Here is a 22,383-nt window from a genome sequence, read left to right on the forward strand (position 1 = left end):
CGAAAATAAAATTTGTTTACAAATCGGGCTGGGGGAGGGGTGTGTGAATAAATCGAGAGTACTAAGTGAGACGAAAGCGCATAAATTTTGCGCCAAAGTTAGATATCTAAGTGTTAAATTCCTTTGGCACATCAATTTGTTTTTGCTGTATGGCATGCACGCGAGGAATCAATGAAACCAAGAAACTTTAAATAATGTTGGATCACAAGATAAGTAAGGTGGAGTAAGGTCGTTTACCTCACGCAGAAACTTTGTTTGACGTCTCTTCAAAAAAGGAAAGCTTTGGGGTTTGAGGAGCACGCGACCGAGGTTTAAACATCAGGAGAATGGATGGCCGTTAGTGCGCGCGCGGAGGGAGGGAACGGCATAGCGCGCGGGAAGGGCCGGGGGCTCGAGCTGCTGCTGCTGGAGATGGACGTTAAAGTTCTGATGTCAGGGTGAAACAGGGGGATATCCTACTGTACTGACAAGAAATACTTATTATGTTACTGATTTACAGACATGTTTATACGGGACAGGGAGCCTGAGAATTAAACGCTCGGAGAACCCGCTGTCCAGAACATTTCTATGCTCTTCAGTTTTCGGTTTCCATTCCGGCCGTCATGTTAAGTTGACATCTTCCACTGGGGAAAGTGTAGCCTTTGTGTTCAAGAACTAAAAATATCAAAGATCCATACACTTGCTTCAGGTGCAACTGATCGTATTTGTAACCCCCCCCCCCCCCCGGCTGTGCACTTTGTGATAGACAATCAATTTAAGTTGAAAATGTGTTGCTGGAAAAGCGCAGCAGGCCAGGCAGCATCCAAGGAGAAGGAGAATCGACGTTTCAGGCATGAGCCCTTCTTCAGGAATGAGGAAAGTGTGTCCAGCAGGCTAAGATAAAAGGTAGGGAGGAGGGACTTGGGGGAGGGGTGTTGGGAATGCGATAGGTGGAAGGAGGTCAAGGTGAGGGTGATAGGCTGGAGTGGGGGTGGGGGTGGAGAGGTCAGGAAGAAGATTGCAGGTTAGGAAGGCGGTGCTAAGTTCCAGGAATTTGACTGAGACAAGGTGGGGGGAGGGGGAAATGAGGAAACTGGAGAAATCTGAGTTCATCCCTTGTGGTTGGAGGGTTCTTAGGCGGAAGATGAGGCGGTCTTCCTCCAACCATCGTGTTGCTATGGTCTGGCGATGGAGGAGTCCAAGGACCTGCATGTCCTTGGTGGAGTGCGAGAAAGGAACCCTGGACATCACACCCACTTGCAAGTGTAAAATAAATGACACTATTGATTCAGATCTTGTCTCGGACTGAAATTATTGAAGTGAGTGGGCTTTGTTTCTCACAATTGGGGGCTCGCCCGGGATTTTCTTCCATCACCGGGGGGAGTGGCTGGCCTTGGACACTGGGAAGACGCGTCCCGTTCCCCATTGAGGAGCGGTCTCGTGTCCTGGTTTGGTCTGCTCCCTTGGGTGACTGGTACGAATCCCACAAGAGAGACATCTGAATCAGACAGTGATAGGAGCTCGATAGACAATACGGCACAAAGGGGCCAGGCAACTCTGTGCACAGACCAAGGTAAGAAACCTGACTTTTAATTATTGCCTTGGTGGCCGGGATTGAGTTTTAGTAGTTAATAAGGGACTAACGAAGGAACTCAATATGGGTTGTGTCGTAGGTAAGGAAAAAGCCTCTGGGAAAACAAAAGAAGGAAAAAGCAATGGAATTGGAGGCGGGGTCCCTTACAACATACCTCCAGAAAGTTCTTTGGGGAGGATGTTGTGGAATTGGCAAAATAATACTTGTACAGGGGAAAAAGATGATTAAATATTGTTGCTTCATATGGACTAAGGAATCCATTCTTCGTCCCGCCTCTTTTGGCCAAAATTCAGGTCGGACAAAGACTGGGTTTGTAAATATCTGAATTTATTTGTCAATGAGTGAGAGAGAGAGAGAGAGAGAATGAAGAGAGCTGTACAGCTGGTCGAAAGTTTAACCCTTTGTGATTTGGTTTGAATGCACATTTGTTTGTTGGTGATTGAATGTTTGCGTTTTATTCCCTGGAGCTTGAGTTCTGGGACTGTTTTGAATCTGATTCTTATTATGGAAACTTAACATGATTTCTTTAAAGGTTAAGGATTCTATAGAGATTATGAAAAAAAAAGAATGATAACTCCTGTTCTTCTTACAGGTCACGACTGCCTTACTATCAGTTTCTAACTAATCTCTTTTATCTTTGCATGAAAGCGATTTATGGAGGACAGTTGAAGTTTCAGTTCAACATTAGATTGTAGTAAAAACAAGATCCTATGGTTAATATCTGTGACCTTGGATTCGGCCATTGTTCATGCATTAGAAGTTTTTTTCTTTAAACTTGAATAGACAAATAATTTTAAGGCAGCTCTGATTATTTCAAGACCTATAGTATTGTAATTGAGCAATGATTGGTCAGTACTACTTAAGAAAACTAATTTTGGATTTAAATTAAGGGACTAAAACTGGGTGATTACAGTGGATTTCAAAATTGAGAACTGTATGCATTTTACATTTTGAATATTAAATACTGAATAAATGAACGTAAATATATAAATATATTTACAAATTTGGAACAGGCTTTAAAGTTAGTCAAGCATGAATTGATGAATTGGTGTTTGAAGTTATGGGGAGCTAGAAATATTGCAATATTTCATTAAAAAAAAAGAAAGAGGGGAAGAACGTAATGACTTATCCCCTTCGGGAGGTACCAATAGGGGACAAAGATTGGGTTTGTAAGTGCCCCCCTCAGCAGTGGGGAGGTCAGGACATTTAAAAAAAAAGAAATGAAGGTCCTGGTTGAGGATCTGGTAGGGTTGTCTGAACAAACTGATCAATTTTTGGGGCGCAGTCTGTATACCTGGGCAGAGTTAATGTCTATTTTGAATATACTATTTACTGGGGAAGAAAGGGGACTTATATGGGGAGCAGCCATTAAAATATGGGACAGGGAACATCCGATTGGAGATGGGGATGCTGGACAGGGAGAGGTGAAGTTTCCCCTCAGAGACCCCCAGTGGGAAAATCAAAATCCAGAAGAAATGAGGGAATTGAAAGACCTGATTCTAAAAGGAATAAAAGAGGCAGTTCCGAAGTCACAGAATTTGACTAAAGCCTTTGAAGTTAGACAGGAGAAAGATGAGACTCCCTCAGCTTTCTTGCAAAGATTAAGAGACTCAATGCGGAAATATTCTGGAATGAACCCTGAGGACCCAGTGGCTCAGGGTCTTTTGAAAGTACACTTTGTGACAAAGGCATGGCCAGATATACAGAGAAAGATACAGAAGATAGAAGGGTGGAGTGAAAAGCCATTAGATGAATTGTTAAGAGAGGCACAGAAAGTGTTTGTAAAGAGAGAGGATGAGAGACAGAAACAGAAGGTGAAAATGATGGTAGCTACGGTTGATGAGGTAGTTAAGAAAAGAATGGAACCAATATTGAGCAACCGGAGCGGTGGGTGGCAGCATGTAGGACAGAGAGGAAGGGGGAAAGGGAGAGAGAGAGGGAGAGGACAAGGGGGAGTATTTGATAGAGGGTTCGAGCAACAGGGGCAGAGCTGGAGGTCTCCACAGGCAGGATGCTATTATTGCGGAAAGGTAGGGCATTTTAAGCGGGAATGTCCGGCTCTGAAAAGGGAAGAGAGGGCAATTCCGATTATGAATTTTGATGAAGAATAGGGGTGTCAGGGGTTCCTGCCCTCGGGGGCCCACCAGGAACCCTTGATAAACCTGAAGGTGGGACCCTATAAGGAAGAGGTAGTCTTCCTAGTAGATACGGGGGCAGCACGGTCATCACTGAATTTTAAACCAAAGAAAGTAGAAATGTCGACACGGTCAATTACTGTTTCAGGGGTTAAAGGGGAGGGATTTACTGTTCCAGTATTTGAACCTATGATGATAGAAGGTCCTAAGGATAGGGTCAAAGGGGAATTGTTGTATATCCCTGATATAGGAAGTAACTTACTAGGGAGAGATTTAATTATCCTCTTAGGACTGGAGATTGGAATTCAGGAAAAAGAATTAGTTGTCCAAATGGCAATGTTGACAGAGGATATGGAGAGAGAGATAGACCCTATTGTATGGGCTAGAGAAGGGAATCGTGGAAAATTACAGATCCCCCCCCTTGAAATAAATTTAAAAAGGAAAGGGGACATTGTCTGTGAGCGACAATATCCCATTTCCATAGAAGGTAAACGAGGACTGCAGCCAGTAATTGAGGGATTGATAAGAGATGGATTGTTGGAGCCATGTATGTCTCCTTATAATACCCCAATACTACCAGTGCGGAAATCCGATGGAAATTATCGATTGATGCAGGATTTGAGAACATTAAATCGAACAGTACAGATCAGGCACCCAGTGGTGCCAAACCCCTATACCTTATTAAGTAAGATCCCTCATGACCACAAATGGTTTAGTGTGATAGATTTAAAGGATGCCTTTTGGGCCTGTCCCTTGGCAGAGGAAAGTAGGAATTTGTTTGCCTTTGAGTGGGAAGACCCTAAGACAGGACAGCAACAGCAATACCAGTGTACTGTGCTTCCCCAGGGGTTTACGGAATCCCCGAATTTATTTGGACAGATGTTAGAACAAGTATCGGAGAAATTTAGCAGCCCCAAGGGGACTACCCTGTTGCAGTATGTAGACGACCTCTTAGTAACAGGAAAAAGAAGAGAAAGAGTAGTAGAAGCCACTAACAAATTATTGAATTTCCTGGGTCAGCAGGGACTGCGGGTATCTAAAAACAAACCACAATATGTGGAGCAAGAAGTGAAATACTTGGGACATTTAGTTAGTGAGGGAAAGCGAAAGATAAGCCTGGAACGGATAGAGGGAATAGTGGGAATGCCGCTGCCCAGCACTAAAAGGGAGTTACGCAAATGTTTGGGTCTAACGGGTTATTGCAGATTGTGGATTGATTCCTATGCACTGAAGACTAAGAAATTATATCTCAAACTATTAGAGGGGGAACCAAAATGTCTAAGTTGGGATGATGAGGCAAAAGAGATCTGATCCATGCCCCCGTGTTAGCCTTACCTTCCCTCTTTGCTACCGTGGATAAGGGAGTGGTTTTGGGAGTATTAACCCAGAGGTGGGGGAAGGGATTAGTACATGAAGAATTGATTAAACGGGTCTTGGAGTCCCTATTACTTCCCCGAGAAATAGCAGTAGTGCATGTAAATGGTCATCAGAAAGTAAATGAACCAAAGGTTAGGGGAAATAGATTAGCCGATGAGGTGGCTAAGGAAGCAGCCCTGAATCCACAAGAAGTGGCGATTCATTCCCTAATACCTACTGTCCCAGGTCCTCGGGAAGCTCCTATATTTACTGAAAGTGGAGAAAAAGAATTGAGAGATTTAGGGGCTGTAAAAACAGCAGACGGGCCTTGGAGGTTACCTGATGGAAGGGAAATGTTAAACAAAATGATGATGCGAGAGATTATGGCCGTCCTACACCAAGGCAGCCATTGGGGAGTACAAGCAATGTGTGATTTAGTTCTTAGGGAATATGGATGTAAAGGAATATATACAATTGCTAAACAAATATGTGAGGGATGTATCATATGCAAAAAGGTAAATAAGAAAGTCTTGAGAAAACAGACCCCGGAGGAAGAGACCCAGGATTGAGACCTTTCCAGAGTATACAAGTAGATTATACTGAACTCCCCAGGGTAGGCAGACTAAAATATATGCTGGTCATAGTAGATCATTTATCTGGTTGGGTTGAGGCATACCCCCTAGCTACCGCCACTGCGAGTGGAGTGTCTAAAACAATATTGGAGCACATAATTCCCCTATATGGGCTCGTGAACCATATTGATTCCGACCAAGGAACTGACTTTACCTCTAAAGTGTTACGGGGGGGTAATGAAAGGGTTGGGAATTTCCTGGGAGTTCCATACTCCGTGGCACCCACCATTATCGGGAAGGGTTGAGAGAATGAACCAAACACTCAAACGATAGCTCTCTAAATTGATAATAGGAACCAGACTCCCTTGGATCAAATGTTTACCTATAGCTCTCTTGCGAGTACGAACAGCCCCAAGGAAAGATTTGGGACTATCCCCCTATGAAATCTTATTTGGATTACCTTACTTGGGAACGAATGGAGAATTGCCAATTCCCGAAACTAAAGATTTGTTTTTAAAGAAGTACATACTGGGTTTGTCCTCCTCTTTGTCTTTCCTAAGGAAACAGGGTTTATTGGCACAGACTCCACCCCTTGAATTCACCGTTCATTCCATCCGGCCGGGAGATTGAATCTTAGTAAAATCATGGACAGAGACTAAATTGCAGCCGGACTGGGAAGGGCCGTACCAGGCTCTTTTGACCCCTGAAACAGTGATAAGGACAGCAGAGAAAGGCTGGACTCACTACACTCGGATCAAAGGGCCAGTGGACCCTCCCGTGGAGAAAGAAGTCTGGACAGCCGAATCAACGCAAGATTTGCTGAAACTCAGGCTGAAGAGACTTTGAGTAACTGATTATACAGTGGCGACGCGAGCGCGGGATTATTTCTGTAAGATTGTATATTAAGTCTTTTTGTGCTTCAGCATGATGTTTAGAATACTGGGAATGCTTAGAGTTATGATGCTAGCTCTCTTAGTATTGGCATTTCATCAAATATCATTTTCATATGTATTATTAACGGTTCCTGAATCTGATAACCCACAAGTAATAGACGCTGATGTATGTAGCTTAGTAAATTGTGGGGATGTAGATAATCAGAGACAGTATCGCAGCTCTGAGATACATCTTAAGTCCTATGGGGATGGCCTTGGGGACGGTACTTGGTATAACAGTCTTGTCACAGTACACCGGGCCCCCTTCCGACCAGCTCGCGATTGCCCTGATAAAAAGTGTAACCCAATATACCTAACAATAAGGAAAACCACATGGCACGAAACAATCCTGGGTGGGGCCACCTATGAGATACAATTAAATGAAACATTTGGGATAGAAATGAAAGCAAATGGGAAGGATTTCTTGGGCTGTTGTTTCCGAATTAGCGTAGGACAGGGAAAACGGGTAGAACTACTGGGTAATAAGATACAATCTTTCACCCCTCCCGATGATCCTAAAGTAGTAAAATTTATAGAGGTAAAGGACTTGAAACAGACCATTGAAATAGAAACTGGGTACGGGGATGCAAATGCCTGGGTTGAATGGGTAAAGTATACTGTAAAAAGTCTGAACAAAAGCAATTGCTATGCATGTGCCTCCGGTCGACCAGTGGCCCAGGTGGTTCCCTTTCCGCTCGGGTGGAAGCGAGACAGGAAGGGCATGAAATGTATGATAGCCCTGTATCAGGATGAGACTGCGTGGAATGATAGGAATTGTACCTCCCTATCACTGATGTTCCCTCCCTTGGAGAAGAAAGATGCAAAAGATCCCCCCCTGTTTTCTGCCGCAGTTGGAAATCACACATCGTGTGTGTAGACGAGGTACAAGTTGGTCGAAAGATTTGGGGGAGCTGAAACTATGTACAGAGATTAAGAATGTCACCGAAACGGAGAAGGGAGGGAACTACTCAGCATTAAAGGTTCCCCGAGCGGATCTGTGGTGGTACTGTGGAGGCAAAATATTGAGACCCACCCTACCTCCGGATTGGAGAGGGATATGTGCAATTGTACAATTGGCAATTCCATTTACCCTGGCATTTGAGAAGGAAAACAAAGGAGGGAAAAAGGGAAGGGGTAAGAGATTACTGTTAGACACTTCTTTCGATGACAGGATTTATCTTGATTCGGTAGGAGTCCCTAGGGGAGTACCGGATGAATTTAAGGCTCGTAACCAGATTGCAGCAGGCTTTGTGCCAGCTCTCTTTTGGTGGGTAACAATTAATAAAAATGATCATACCCTGTATACGAGGGCTCTCCCAAAGGTTGATTGAAACAGCCTTAATGAAACAGATGCCCCTAAAAGGGAATCAGGCTGAAGGACTTTATCGACTAAATAATGAGGAGATGAGTGAGACCAAGATGGATGAAATCTCCGGGATGATGCTTGCAAATTTCGGGAGCGATGCTTAGAAATAAAATATTTGCAGAAGATAACAAATGGTAATTAAAGAAAGAGGGGGAATTGTGGGATATGGTGGATTAATGTTACTTCTGCAATTATGCAATTCCATCTTACAAAGGAGGTGAACTCACACCAGTGTGTAATTGTTTTAGCCAAGAGCTGAGTCAACAAGAATGGAAACAATGTGGAGGAAATATATAATTGTTTTTGTATTAGCTAAAACTCTATGTCAGAAGGTAGACATTATGGGCAAGTAGATAAGATGTTGTGAGGGGATGAAGTTAAGCTAGATACGCCTGTACAAACAGTAGATATAAACATGTGCTTCCCACTTTTACAAAAACACAGGAACAAACCCCAATTAAAAGGGTCATAGGGATCAGAACGGCCTCGGGAAAGGCACAGATGAAGGGGGTAGATAATGATGAAGAAGGGATATGCCTAACAATGACCTATAACAGGGTAAGGTCAAACAGCCTTGTGAGACCAGAAATAAGCATTTTATCACAGACAAGGCCGGATAAGGCAAGAGGCAAACAGGGGTAATGGGGGCCGGTCTTAGGGAAGTGGACGATGTAAGCAGGGGAGGGAGCAGTGTAAAACAATAGACATCAAATCATATAAATGTTATGTATGAATTGAATTTAGTGTGTGTATGTCCCTTGCCTTGAGAAAGGGACATCACACCCACTTGCAAGTGTAAAATAAATGACACTATTGATTCAGATCTTGTCTCGGACTGAAATTATTGAAGTGAGTGGGCTTTGTTTCTCACACTGTTCATCAATTTGCATATCATTGAGGATGTGTTCACGTTGTGTTGACTTCCTTAAACCAATTTTGTAAGTTGAAACTTAATATGACTGTTGCTAAAGTGAAGGTGGTTCAAACAAATGATGTCAGAATGATCATCTCTGGGTCTCTGTGCAGAACTCAGCAACTGCAATATCCTAGCATATTTGTTTGGCACTAAAATGAAAATAGAGTGACTTTTTTTTACCATTAACATGTAAAATTAATTTGCTTCCAGGAGGATTGCTGACAAGCTACAAGGAAAAAGATGAGCTCCATCCATATGTATTTTACTGTGAGTACTTCTATATGTATCTCCCAAAGTTGTAAGCTTGAAAATAATAGCAGGTAATGATCAAATTATGTTTCGGTGGCAGGGTCACATGCTAAGATGTAGTGTTGGAGTGTGGTGGACATAGCTTTGAGTTCCCCCACCCCAGTTTGAGTTCCATAATAAAAAGTACTGTAGTTGTTGGTGATCTGAAATACAACAAAAGAACGAGTCAACTTCCATACTAGTGTGTCAGCTGCTTCAGTTATCATAAAATCCCGGCAGTGTAGGTAGAGGGCATTCGGCCCATCAAGTCTGCACCCATCCTCCAAAGAGCATCCCATTCTATTCCTGTAATCCCACATAAGCCGACCTAGCCTGCACACTAAGGGCCAAATTATCATAGACAATCCACCTACCTTAAATCTTTGAATAATGGGAGGAACCCCATGCAGACAGTGGGAGAACAACCACACTCTGTACAGTGTCCAAGGCTGGGATTGAACCTGATGCCTGGATGTCAGCAATGTTAATCACAAAAACCATGCCACCCCAAAGTCATGTGTAACTTACATGAATTGCACTTCTAGTTTGCTATCCTAGTACCTTGTTGATAGCAGCATTGAGCTAATCCTGGAAACTATTTGCTTTATTTGATGAAAGATCTAGATATCCTTTGGAAGACGAAGGAAAATGTAGACTAAGTGAAACCTTGAGGAAAGAGAGTAAACAGTTGATATTCAAACAGCTTTACATAAATGATGACAGTGCTAAACCACACAGCTTCCTCAAGGAACTTCTTTGAAGGGTTTCTGTGTTTAATATTTCTGATCATTAGGTGACTTTTGCTTAAAGTTCGAAGGGAAAAGTACCAAGAGTGGCTTGAAAGCTTGATAATGCAAGTTTGAATCTTAAACAGTTTTCTGGAGTGCCACCAACCAAGTCACTTAATATCTCACTGGTGGTCTTTCTGCTGTTTTACTTTGATGGCATATCCACTGATCTCTATAGCTCCCTCAATGGCTGGCTTCCTGCTTGAGACTTTCAATCTGTTTTTGGCTTTTTCCAAAGCTCTCTTCAACCAGTGATAGGGCTCCTCCCAGCTAATTCAACACCATTCCTGATTTATTAGGACTATATGTTCCTTTCATTCAGAATCTGTTCTTACAAATATTGGCATTACTAGACTCTTCAGGCATCCTGCTTGTACATTATATGGCAGAGTGAAGGAAGTATAGACTAACCAAATGTGTATGAACATATCCTGACTCAGTCGTAAATTCCAAGTCATGGCAATCTGCGTAATTGTGCTGACAGCATTTGCTGCACAACTAGCACACCACCCTCGATGTGGAAGGGACTCTGCTGAGGCATTTAGCCTCTTTTACAGGACCCAAGTGTCAGCTATAAAGAAAGTGACTTTTAAATATTGCTGGGGCTCACTTTCCCCCAGGGCTGAGTTCTGGTGACTATTATGTTATGAGGAAATGGAGAGACCAGATTGGATGGTCATTCAGTTTTTTTTCAAATGTGTAAACGTTAATTGATAAAAAGTTCATGACATGTTGCTTTTACAGCTCCAAAAAGAGCCGTCTGTACCACGTGGGGAAGAGGACATTTCAAAACTTTTGATAATTTGATGTACAATTTTTTCAAAACTTGCAACTATGTTTTTGTCAGTGAATGCGCAGATTATTTCCCAGATTTCAGCATTCAATTTCGCAGGAGAAATACTGGGGATATCGAAAGACTCCTTATTCAAATATATAGCACAACAGTCAAAGTGGAATTCGGAAGAATTGGAGTCAACGGTCAGCAGTAAGTTTCTTTCACAAAACTTACAAGTCTTTATCCCAAGCGATTCAAAAATGATGACAAGTACTGGTTTTGCATCATAAACTACGAAGTACCCACAACTAAGCCACTAAACAAGAGTGGATTGTAAATAGGGCTGCTAAACATTTTTAACAGGTTGACAAATTAATCCTCCAGCTGTTGCTGAGGTAACTCCCAAAATTAATACCAGAGGAAAATTAGTACATCAAAAGTTTAGTCCAGGCAGTCCCAGGGTTGCAAATGGCTTCTCTTCTTGAGTCACAAGTCAATTTGTGTGAGAGTCAGAATGCACTACAAGACAATATAAAATAGCCCGTTTTGTAAGTACAAGGAAATGTTTGCATAATGGATCTTTAAAATTTATACTAATACACCCCGGTACGAGATTGCATTCATAAATCAGATGTCTGTAAATTGGGACTACATAATTTGAAATTTAGGAAATGGCAATAAAATGATACTATGATGTCACGATATGTAACAATGAATCTGTGATATTTTGGATGTGCAGAGCTTTAGATTTCAAATGTGGAGATTTGTGCTCAATGTACATGGTGGTTCAAGTTTTATTTCAGAAAGCGAGGCAATGGAGTAGAAAATTAAAACCAATCTTTACATACATTAAACATTTATTTATAGAGCTGACCATGAACAGCATTTACCTCTTAATTCCACAAGTATAGTTTCACACACTGTTCAGAGAGGCACAAGAGGATCTCCACAATAGCCCAAACAAATTTCAATTAAACACAGTTAATATGCAATTTACAAATACAAGTCCAGGTCAATAATTAGAGTGATTGGAATTTAGACACTGAATACATATAAGGCTCAATTTAGCTTAAAAGCCAATGCAAAGTTGGGATAATGTGGTAACAGGAGCATGCCCAGATACTCGCTTAAATTGTGTGTGACGAGAGGTAAAAGGGGTTTGATTCTGCATGGAGAATAGGATTTGTTTAGCTGAATCACTAATATTAGAAAGAGATTTGGTGCACTGTTTAAGAGTGGTGAAACTTATTATTTCAAGGGAGAGCATCTTGTGCTGATGGATCTTGGTCATAGGGCTCTTGCCCGAAATGTCGATTTCACTGCTCGTTGGATGCTGCCTGAACTGCTGTGCTCTTCCAGCACCACTAATCCAGAATTTGGTTTCCAGCATCTGCAGTTGTTATTTTTACCCCGTTGAATTTTTGTGCCTCAGGTGTAAAGCACCAGAAACTACAATGGCAAACACAGCCTTGCTGACCCTGCAAAGTCTTCCTTACAGACAAAGTGAGAGCTGTCTTGCAAACTAATCACAAATCAGCCTGGCATAGTCATACTAGCAGAATCATACCTTACACATAATATCCCATAAAGCACAATCACTGTTCCCAGGTATGTCTTCTCTCAGTGACAGAAAAAACACAGAGGTGTGAAAGTGGGAGAGTGTCATCCTGGGAGTACTCCATATTGACTCTGGACCCATGAAGTCGAATGGCATCAAGTTAAATGTAGATGGCTGCTGTTGAATACTGTGCAGTTCTGTCTTCTAACTAAATGGGGCAAACTTCTAACAGATCAAGCCACTCAAGACTGAGCATCCATGAGGTACTGTGGGCATTCAGCAACAGCTGAATTGTACTCCAACACAATCTGCAAACTTCAAAACTCAATATCTCCCCATCTTTACCATTGCCAACAAGCCAGGCAATCAACCCTGATTCTAAGAAAAGTGCAGGAAAGTATGCCAGGAGTAGCATGAGGCGTATCTAAAAATAATGTTAACCTGGTGACTACTTTTGTAGCAAACAGCAAAAGCGGCAAGTGATAGTGTTAAGCAATCTCACAACTAATGGCTCAGATGTAGGCACTCCTTTCTTTTCACATCCAATCATGAACTGTGGCAAACAAATAAATAGCTCATTAGAGGAGGAGGAAGCTCCACAAACATTCACATCCTCAACAGTGAGAGAGCCAAACACATTGGTGAAACTCTGAGGCTGAAGTATTTGCATCTATCTTAACCCAGAAATGCCACATGGATTATCCATTTCAGTCTCCTCTAGATGCTAGTTAGCAAAAGAACCAAAGGACTGCAGTGGTTGCAAGTGAGAAAACAGAAATTACTGGAAAACTCAGCAGGTCTGGCAGCATCTGTGGAAAGAAATCAGAGTTCATGTTTTGGTTCCAGTGACCCTTCTTCAGAACTATCATAGAAACCAGTGTTCAGCTAATTCATTACATGTGATATCAAGTAACACTTAGAGGCACCAAACACTGCAAGGCTTATGAGCCCTGACAAAATCCAGCAATAATCCTAAGACCTGTGCTCCAGAACTTGCCATGCCCCGGCTAAATTGTTTCAATACAGCAGTGACACTGGCACCTGACAATGTGTAAAAATGCCTGGCTATGTCTTGCACGCAAGTGCAGGACCTTCAGCCCGGCCAATTACTGCCCCAAAAATCTACTTTCCATCATCTGTGAAGTGATGGAAGGTGTCAACAATAATGCGAATGAGCAGTCTTGCTTGGCATAAAACCTGCTCACTGATGCTCATTTTGGATTTTGCTGAGGGCACACAGTTTCATTACAGCCTTAGTTCAAATATGGGCTGAATTTCAGGGATAGGCATGAGTGACTGCACTTAACATTCAGACCACTTTTAACTGGCAGCGAGAATTTCACTTTCAACACCACAACAAGAGAGGAGGTAGCAGCAGATTGAGGACCCAGCACTTGAGCTGCAAAGCAGCAGCAATGGAAGAGGCAGTGTGGTTACCAGAACTGCACACAATACTCCAGCTAATCAAAGTTCTGTACAGTTCCATCATGACCTCCCTGCTCTTATAATCTATGCCGCAACTGATAAAAGCAAGCATGAATTCTTCGCTCTATCAGTATGTCCTGCAACTTTGAAAACACTGGTGGCCATCCCTCTGCTCCTCTGAGTTTTCTTGTATCTTGCATTTCTTTAAGTACTACTTTATCTTATTCCTTCTTCCAAAGTGCGTCACCAGACATTTTATCAGGATTAAGTTCCATCCGTCACTGATCTGGCCATATGGTCAACCTGTTTTCATCCTCCTATAACCTGACACTTACTCCTTCTTATCTCCTCTCCAAACTAATTTATTTTCACCCCACATTCTCATCTATATTATTTATGAATATCACAAACAAAAATAGACCTAGCATTGCACACCAGGGTCCTGTCCCACATGTCTTGCAGTGTTCCATGGTACACTTTGGTGGAAACTGTCTTTGCTCTTCAATCAGGCTGATATAGAGGAACTTCTGGTTTTCTGGATACAACAAAAAAGGAATTTACAGAATGTCTACAAGACCTTTTTGGAGCAGCTTGTGGTAGAATCTACTAGGGAACAGGCTATTCTGGATTTGGTGATGTGTAATGAAGCGGACTTACCCCCTTGGGGCAAAGATCACAATGTGATAGAATTCACCTTGCAGTTTGCGAGGGAGAGCTGGGATCAGATGTATCTATATTATAAATGAGTAAAGGTAAATACAAAGAAATTAAGGAGGAGCTGACCAGAGTTGATTGAAAGGGGAGCTTAGCAGGGAAGATGGTGGAGCAGCAATGGCAGGAGTATTGGAGGTAAAAGATACATTACACGTGGTTAAAGGTGCCCTCCAACACATCTCGTCCACATCCCACCCCTCTGCCCTCAAACCCCATCCCTCCAACCGTAACATGGGCAGAACCCCCCTGGTGCTCACCTTCCACCCTACCAATCTTCGCATAAACCACATCATCTGATGACATTTCCACCACCTCCAAACGGACCCCACGACCAGGGAGATATTTCCCTCCCCACCCATTTCCACTTTCCATAAAGACCGTTCCCTCAGTGACTACCTGATCAGGTCCACGCCCCCCAACAACCCACCCTCCCTTCCTGGCACCCTCCCCTGCCACCGCAGGAAATGCAAAACCTGCGCCAACACCTCCTCCCTCATCTCCATCCAAGGCCCCGAAGGAGCCTTCCACATCCATCAAAGTTTTACCTGCACATCCACCAATATCATTTATTGTATCCGTTGCTCCCGATGTGGTCTCCTCTACTTTGGGGAGACTGGACTCCTCCTTGCAGAGCGCGTTAGGGAACATCTCCGGGACACCCGCACCAATCAACCCCACCGCCCTGTGACCCAACATTTCAATTCCCCCTCCCACTCTGTCGAGGACATGCAGATTCTGGTCTTCCTCCACTGCTGCTCCCTCACCACCCGACGCCTGGAAGAAGAACGCCTCATCTTCCGCCTCGGAACACTTCAACCCCATGACATTAGTGTAGATTTCACCAGTTTCCTCATTTCTCCTTCCCCTACCTCACCCCAGCTCCAACCTTCCAGCTCAGCACCACCCTCATGACCTGTCCTACCTGCCTATCTTCCTTTCCACCCATCCACTCCACCCTCCTCTCTGACCTATCACCTCTATCCCCATCCCCATTCACCTTTGTACAGTATGCTACTTTCTCCCCACCCCCCTCTCATTTATCTCTCCACTCTGCAGGCACCCTGCCTCTATTCCTGATGAAGGGCTTTTGCTCGAAACGTCAATTTTCCTGCTCCTCGGATGCTGCCTGACCTGCTGTGCTTTTCCAGCATCACTCTAATCTAGACACAGCTTTTTACAGCCTCAGCAGTTCATCTCTACTTTTGTATTCTAGCCCTCTTGAAATGAATGCTAACTTTGTATTTGCACCTACAAACTGCCAACTGAACTGTATGTGCCTTTAAGAGAATCCTGAACTAGGATTCACAAGTGCCTTTGTGTTTCAGATTTCCAAAGCCTTCCCCCATTTAGAAAATTGCCCGCGTCTCTACTCGTCCTACCAAATTGCACAAATTCACTTTCCTACATTGTATTCCATCTGGCCTTTTTTTCCCACTCTTCTAGCATGTCCAAGTACTTTTGCAGCCTCCCCTCCCAACTTCCTACCTCCCTTCCACCTATCTTTGTGTCATCTACAAACTTCGCAACAATGCCTTCAGTTCCTTTGTCTAGATCGTTAGAATAATTGTGGTCCAAGCATAGACACTGCAGAACCCCACTAAAACTCCTTTATCTCTACTGTCTACATTCTGCCACTGAGACAATCCTCTCTCTATGCAAGTACTTTGCCCCTAGCACCTGGGCTCTTATCTTATTTAGCAGCCTCCTGTGCAGCACCTTATCAAAGATCTTCTGGAAATATCAAAGGCCTTCTGGAAATATAAAAGGACACAACACTACCTCAAAGTCAGATAATGATGACAACTCCAATCGTGCAATATAGGCATCCATAGATCCCTCAAAGTTACCACCCAAACTGATACAGTCGTTAATAAGGCATATAGTGTGTTGGCTTTCATTAGCAGGGGGATTGAGTTTAAGAGCCATGAGGTAATGCTGCAGCTCCACAGAGCCCTGGTTAGGCCACACTTGGAATATCATGTTCAATTCTGGTCGCTTCATTACAGGAAAGATGTGGAAGCCTTACATAGGGTATAGAGGAGATTTATCAGGATGCTGCCTGGACCGGGGGATTTAGTTTATGAAGAAAGTTTGAGGTAGCTAGGGCTTTTCTCATTGGAGAGAAAAAAGATGAGAGGTGATTTAATAGTGGTGGACAAGATGATAAAGAGACATACATAAAGTAGATAGCCAGAGACTTTTTCCCATGGTGGAAATGTCTATCATGAGGAGGCAAAAGTTTAAGGTAGTTAGAGAAAGGTCATAGGTAGGTTCTTTACACAGAGAGTGGTGGGTGCTTAGAATGTATTGTCTTGGAATGCAGTGGTAGTAGAGTCAAATACATTAGGAACATTTAAGTGACTCTTGGATAGGCGCAAGGAAGACAGTACAATGAAGGGTATGTAGGTTAGGCTGATCTTAGAGTAGGATAAAATGCTGGCACATCATCAAGGGCCAAAGGGCCTGTACTATGTTGTACTGTTCTATGTTCTATAAGAATTCCAAGTTGTTTTAAATAGAGCTTACTATTGCAATCATTTAATTTGAAAATTATACATGTGGACCAGAGAACATAATTGCCGACACGCTGTTGTGGCTTTGATGATGGAAGATGGAGGCATTCAATGATGGGGAAAATGGACTGAGATGGATTGTAGTGATGGTAATAGCATGCATGCTTAGAGACAATGTACATTCCCCCACCCTCCTCTCTGACCTATCACCTCCATCCCCACCCCCATTCACCTATTGTACTCTATGCTACTTTCTCCCCACCCCCACCCCCTCTCATTTATCTCTCCACTCTGCAGGCACCCAGCCTCTGTTCATGATGAAGGGCTTTTGCCCGAAACGTCGATTTCCTGCTCCTCGGATGCTGCCTGATCTGCTGTGCTTTTCCAGCACCACTCTAATCTAGACTCTGGTTTCCAGCATCTGCAGTCCTTGTTTTTACCCTGTAAAAAGCTGTGGTCAGACCACATTTGAATATCGTGAGCAGTTTTTGACCCCATATCTAAGGAAGAATTTGCTGCCGTTGGAGGGAGCCCAGAGGCGGTTCACAAGAATGATCCCGAAGACGAAGGGCTTGTCATATGAAGAGTAGTTGAAGATTTGGGGTCTCAACTTGAGGGAGTTTAGAAGGATAAGGAGAGGATCTCATTGAAAAATACAGAATACTCAGAGGTTTGGGTACAATGGAAGTGGAGAAGTTTCCACTACTAGGAGAAACTAGTTCCTGAGTGCACAGCCTCAGAGTGAAGGAGTGACCCGTTAAAACTGAGATGAGAAGGAATTTCCTCAACCAGATGGTGGTTAATCCATGGAGCTCATTGTCGCAGAAGCCTATGGAGGTCAAGTCATTGAATAAGACAGAGATGGATATGTTCTTGACTACTGATGGGATCGAAGATACAGAGCTAAGATAGGAGAAAGGGCTTGTGAAACATATCCTCCATGTTTGAATGGTGAGTAGACACAATGGGCTTCATGCCCTAATTCTGGTCCTCTGTGTTATGGTGTTATGGTATGGTGTCAAGCAGTTTTAGTCTCTGCAGGAGTTTCATTTCCAATCTCGGTTTCAGTCCTCGTTTCCTCAAAAAGTAGAAGTGCCTTCCTTTATTTTTCAGCTTTTGTTTCACTTATTGTTCCTGGAAATGTCTTTGTGCTCATGAGGTTCAGGTATTCCTAGACTCACCCTCCTCAATGATAGTGGATGATGTAGAGGGGGATGTTGTTCCCAGAATTCCCCTTTAGCATTGGTGAAATAAGAGACTGGTTCTGAAGTCACTCCTTCAGAGTTAAGAGTAGGAAGGGGAGGGGTGTGTTGGTGGTGCATAGCCTTAGCCCTTTTGTGTTAATAGTAGTTGGTGAAGGGAAAGTTGTTAGCCCTTTCTGAACTAATCCTGAACACTCTTCACTGTAAATTTGATAGGGGACGGGTCTTCGACATCTCTTGAGTGCTAGTGAAATAAGGGTATGGTCCTGGACTCACTCCTTCAGTGTTAAGTGAGATTTATCCTTGATTCATACCGCTTTCTTTATTGTGAATTTCAATGCCTTGTCACATTTTACCATTTTAATGTTGATTTAAAAATTGAAGTCTTGAATGGTGAATTATTCCTGAAAGACTCACTGTGTTATATTGTAACTTGCTTCGCCTTCAGTCATTCTATAGCAAAAGTGCAGTGTCTTCAGTCAGTCAGTTGTTTGTGCAATGTGTAGTAACATCAGTAAGCGCAGAACCCACACTCTGTATGCAAGACTGATATTTTAGCTTTTCGTGTTGTATGTAAACTTCAAGACATCTGACTCCCAAGAGTTTGACAATTTGTGGTGTATGTTATGCAGAGTAGCATATAGAAAACTGCAAGCCACATCATGGTGACAGTGCGTGGACACTAAAAGCTAGTCACAACAGCTAATGTTTGAATGCTAAAGGATGCAAAGGCTACAACAGGTGACATTGTGAAAGTGAAAAGACAAATAGTCATCCAACAATCTGTCTGAACTTACAACTACAACTAAAGCTAGATTTTATTTCAAAGGGAATGGAGTGAAAAAACTAGTCTTGATGAAACTAAACAAGAAATCAGTCAGACCACAGTTGACATACTGTGAACAGGATATTTGCCAAGGAAAAAGAAGACTTATTAGGTTGATTCTGGTTATGGAGGGATTTTCTTCTGTGGAGAGGTTGTATAGGTTGGGCTTGTACTCACTGAGTTTAGAAATGAGAGGCCAGCTTATTGAAACTTCTAAGGTTTTTAGAGGGCTAGACTGGACAGATGTACAGAGGTCACCTTAGAAACTCGATCTAAAACAGCAGCATGTGAATAAGAGCTAACTTATGCTGAAGGAACTATACCAAAGTAGCTTCCAACATTTTTGGGTGGGATGCTCTTTAAAGGGTCAGTGCGGACTCAGTGGGCCAAATAGCCTGTTTCTGCACTGTAGGCATTCTATGATTCTATTATATTCTATTCTGTTCTACTAAGATATATGGCTACTCCTAGAAATATTACCCTGGTGCTAATGAACTGGGAAGTATTCTCAGGCTCAACCCTTGATGTTAATTAAGCCAAGTACTTTGTTTCTCAATGTTAATGAAATTGGATGGATGTTCTCAAACAGTCCCTTTCATGATTTGGGAAGGGTCTATTTCCAATATTACCACCCTCCCTGGTAATATAATGGGGGAGAGTGGTTTTGGACTTATCATTTCACTGTTAATGAGCTCTTCAAGGTGGTTATTTCTTGACTCAGCCATTCAATGTAAATAAGATAATTTGCATTCCCTTAGATGCATCCTTTTTCTAATATTACAGATCTTACCTTGCACATTTATTTTGTGTTAATGAAATAAAGTGATGAATAACTAGCTCAGAGATAGAGCTGTACATATGTTGCTCCATCGGGTGTGTTCAGTTGGGAGCAGGTTCCTTAATTGTAAGGTATTGTTGCATCCAGACAGCTCGGGTAGAAATAGAAAGGTATCAGGTTGAATGCTGTAAGCTATTGTGTTATAGGGATCTTTACTAACTCACTCACCAGCTAACTATATTTAGTAATACTGCATTCCCATTCATTCATTCATAACCCTTTACTAACCTGCTAGTTACTATAATGCATTTTCATTCATTCATTCATAAAGCTGTGTTCTTGTTTACTATTTTACTATTGCCAGATAGACTGAATTAAGACACTCCTTTCAAACTCATTACTGCTTCTTTATGTCTTCAATCCTTATCAAACCTATTTATATCAAAAGCTACCTCTGAGTAAATATCAAAGACTAGTAATCTATTCAGAAACAATACCCTCTCTGCAACTGTGTCTCCACAAAATATTATAATATTAATCAGCCCTTACCAACCATCTCTTCAGACCCGAATAGATTACAGAACATCAAACAGTTTCCTCAACTGGAATGTAGTTATTAAACACATATTAAACAGGACCGAAACTTATTGTCAAAACGACACTTTGTGAAATTGCATGAATGAATGAAACTCCAGCAAATAATAAATAAATCTCATGACCCAGCTGTAGTAATCAGTTTAATATCCTCTATGCTTTTATTTAGTGCATGTATAATTTCTAACTTATTTATATCATATAGGTCTAGTATTTTTACTAACATTTACTAACTTAAAAGATAAAAGGACGAGCATCACTTAATATGCAAGTAGACCGGACAGACGCTCTAATCCGAGTAGCAGCCAGCACTTAGCAAATGTTTAAACAATCTCCTATTTTCACAGGACAAATGTCACAGAAACCTGTGCGTACAATAAATTAAACTGTGTAACACCATAGTGATAGAATTTTAATATATGTAAGAACTGTGTATAAAGATGTTAGTGTAAGAACTGTATTTCAAGATTTCACCGCCACCATGAACTATGCTTCTGTGGTCACTGAATAAAGAGGCTATTTTCGCCACTAACCAATTTTGGTTGTTATTGCTGAATACTCAACTGACTTCTAGTTTGTGGATTAGAGGTGCTGGAAGAGCACAGCAGTTCAGGCAGCATCCAAGGAGCAGCAAAATCAACGTTTCGGGCAAAAGCCCTTCATCAGGAATGGCTTTTGCCCGAAACGTCGATTTTGCTGCTCCTTGGATGCTGCCTGAACTGCTGTGCTCTTCCAGCACCACTAATCCAGAATCTGGTTTCCAGCATCTGCAGTCATTGTTTTTACATCATTGACTTCTAGTTTGGTTTTCCCAATAAATGATCTGCTTTATTGCTTTCTAGAAATATTCGTCTACCGTACAGTTCAAATGGAATAAGTATTCAGCCTTTTGGGAACTTTGTCAGATTGTTAGCCAAACAACAGGGAGTTGATGCCATTGTTGTCTGGAACAACGAAGACTACCTGATGGTAAATAATCTTTCATCTTCATTTAAGTCTTTCTTAATATTTTTAAATTGGAATTGTCATTAAAGTGTGTTGTCATTTATAATTTAATTTCTCATTCACTGCTCACTTGTTCTCCTCATATCATATATCATATGTGATTGTAACAGACAATTGGTAAGCCATTCTGTGGGTCTCATTGTCAAAGTGACACTTCTGGAAAATACTGCATTCTGTGTCACTAGCATTTCACATACCACAGACCATTTTAAGAAATTTTTCTTCCTGCACTGCTTCCAGGTCAAAGAACCTCACACAGAAGTAGCAAGTTTTCCATGTTGAGAATTGACTAACCACCAGCAACAGAAAGAGTTACAAGTATATACCCACATAAAATGAAGTACAAATTCACATTGGACACTTTACCCTTATACCTACCCAAAAATTGCCTGTTGTCTTTTAACTGTTTCTTTTAGTGAGGGGATATGAATTGGTTTTCTCTTGCCTTCTCCGTGTAATCCTTAGTTCATTGCTTGAAGAATTTCTGTCCATAACAATCAACAGACTTGAAAATTTATTGTGACAGGTAGACAAACATGTGCATCGATCAGCAATGGTCGATGGCAGATCAGACTTGATGGGCTGAATAGCCTGTTTCTGCACCTATATCTTATGGATTTGTGTATATAAATGCTGGCAGTAAAAGGGTCAACAGTACCATTCCTCATGACACACATAGATGAAGTAAGCGCTTTGCAAACCACTTAGAATCATAGAGTTTTGCAAGGAATTTATGTAACTTTTATCATATCCTCAGGTCACAGACTTTGAGTCAGAGGTTATTGTTATTTTCTTAGGCGGGTATGACAATCAATTTGTACAGCATAATAATGCCACAAATAGCAATAATACAAATATATTTTGTAATGCTGGTTAAGGTATTACGTTTGGCCAGTCTAAACTTGTCTTCAACAAACTGTGTTGTGTAAACTCAGCAATCATCCTTTCCATGTCATCATTAAATGTGTAGGTCCCTTAAAGGTTCAAGCAGATTTGATTGAGAGCAAGTGATGCACATTGAACTTTGTATTCCCCCCTCCTGCTTCACTAAAGGCTCTTGTGTCATG

At 42.0% G+C, this 22,383-nt stretch overlaps 1 protein-coding gene and 1 long non-coding RNA gene across 2 annotated transcripts in view; both read left to right on the plus strand.

The window, feature by feature from the left end:
- The first annotated feature begins 1,249 nt into the window (after positions 1 to 1,249).
- On the plus strand, positions 1,250 to 8,755 carry LOC140493447 (uncharacterized). The gene is made up of 2 exons (XR_011963678.1): positions 1,250 to 1,552; positions 6,197 to 8,755. It is a non-coding gene; the product is annotated as an uncharacterized lncRNA (long non-coding RNA).
- Positions 8,756 to 8,806: 51 nt separating this feature from the next.
- LOC140493446 (mucin-6-like) overlaps positions 8,807 to 22,383 on the plus strand; it is a 266,402-nt gene continuing 252,825 nt past the window's right edge. The window contains exons 1-4 of the mRNA XM_072591885.1: positions 8,807 to 8,872; positions 9,061 to 9,117; positions 10,671 to 10,911; positions 21,154 to 21,280. Of these exons, the coding sequence (XP_072447986.1) occupies positions 10,733 to 10,911; positions 21,154 to 21,280 (306 nt within the window). The 5' untranslated portion in view covers positions 8,807 to 8,872; positions 9,061 to 9,117; positions 10,671 to 10,732. The remainder of the gene's footprint in view (positions 8,873 to 9,060; positions 9,118 to 10,670; positions 10,912 to 21,153; positions 21,281 to 22,383) is intronic.

The sequence above is a fragment of the Chiloscyllium punctatum genome, chromosome 22 (assembly GCF_047496795.1).
Source record: "Chiloscyllium punctatum isolate Juve2018m chromosome 22, sChiPun1.3, whole genome shotgun sequence".
In the NCBI taxonomy this organism is placed as follows: Eukaryota; Metazoa; Chordata; class Chondrichthyes; order Orectolobiformes; family Hemiscylliidae; genus Chiloscyllium; species Chiloscyllium punctatum.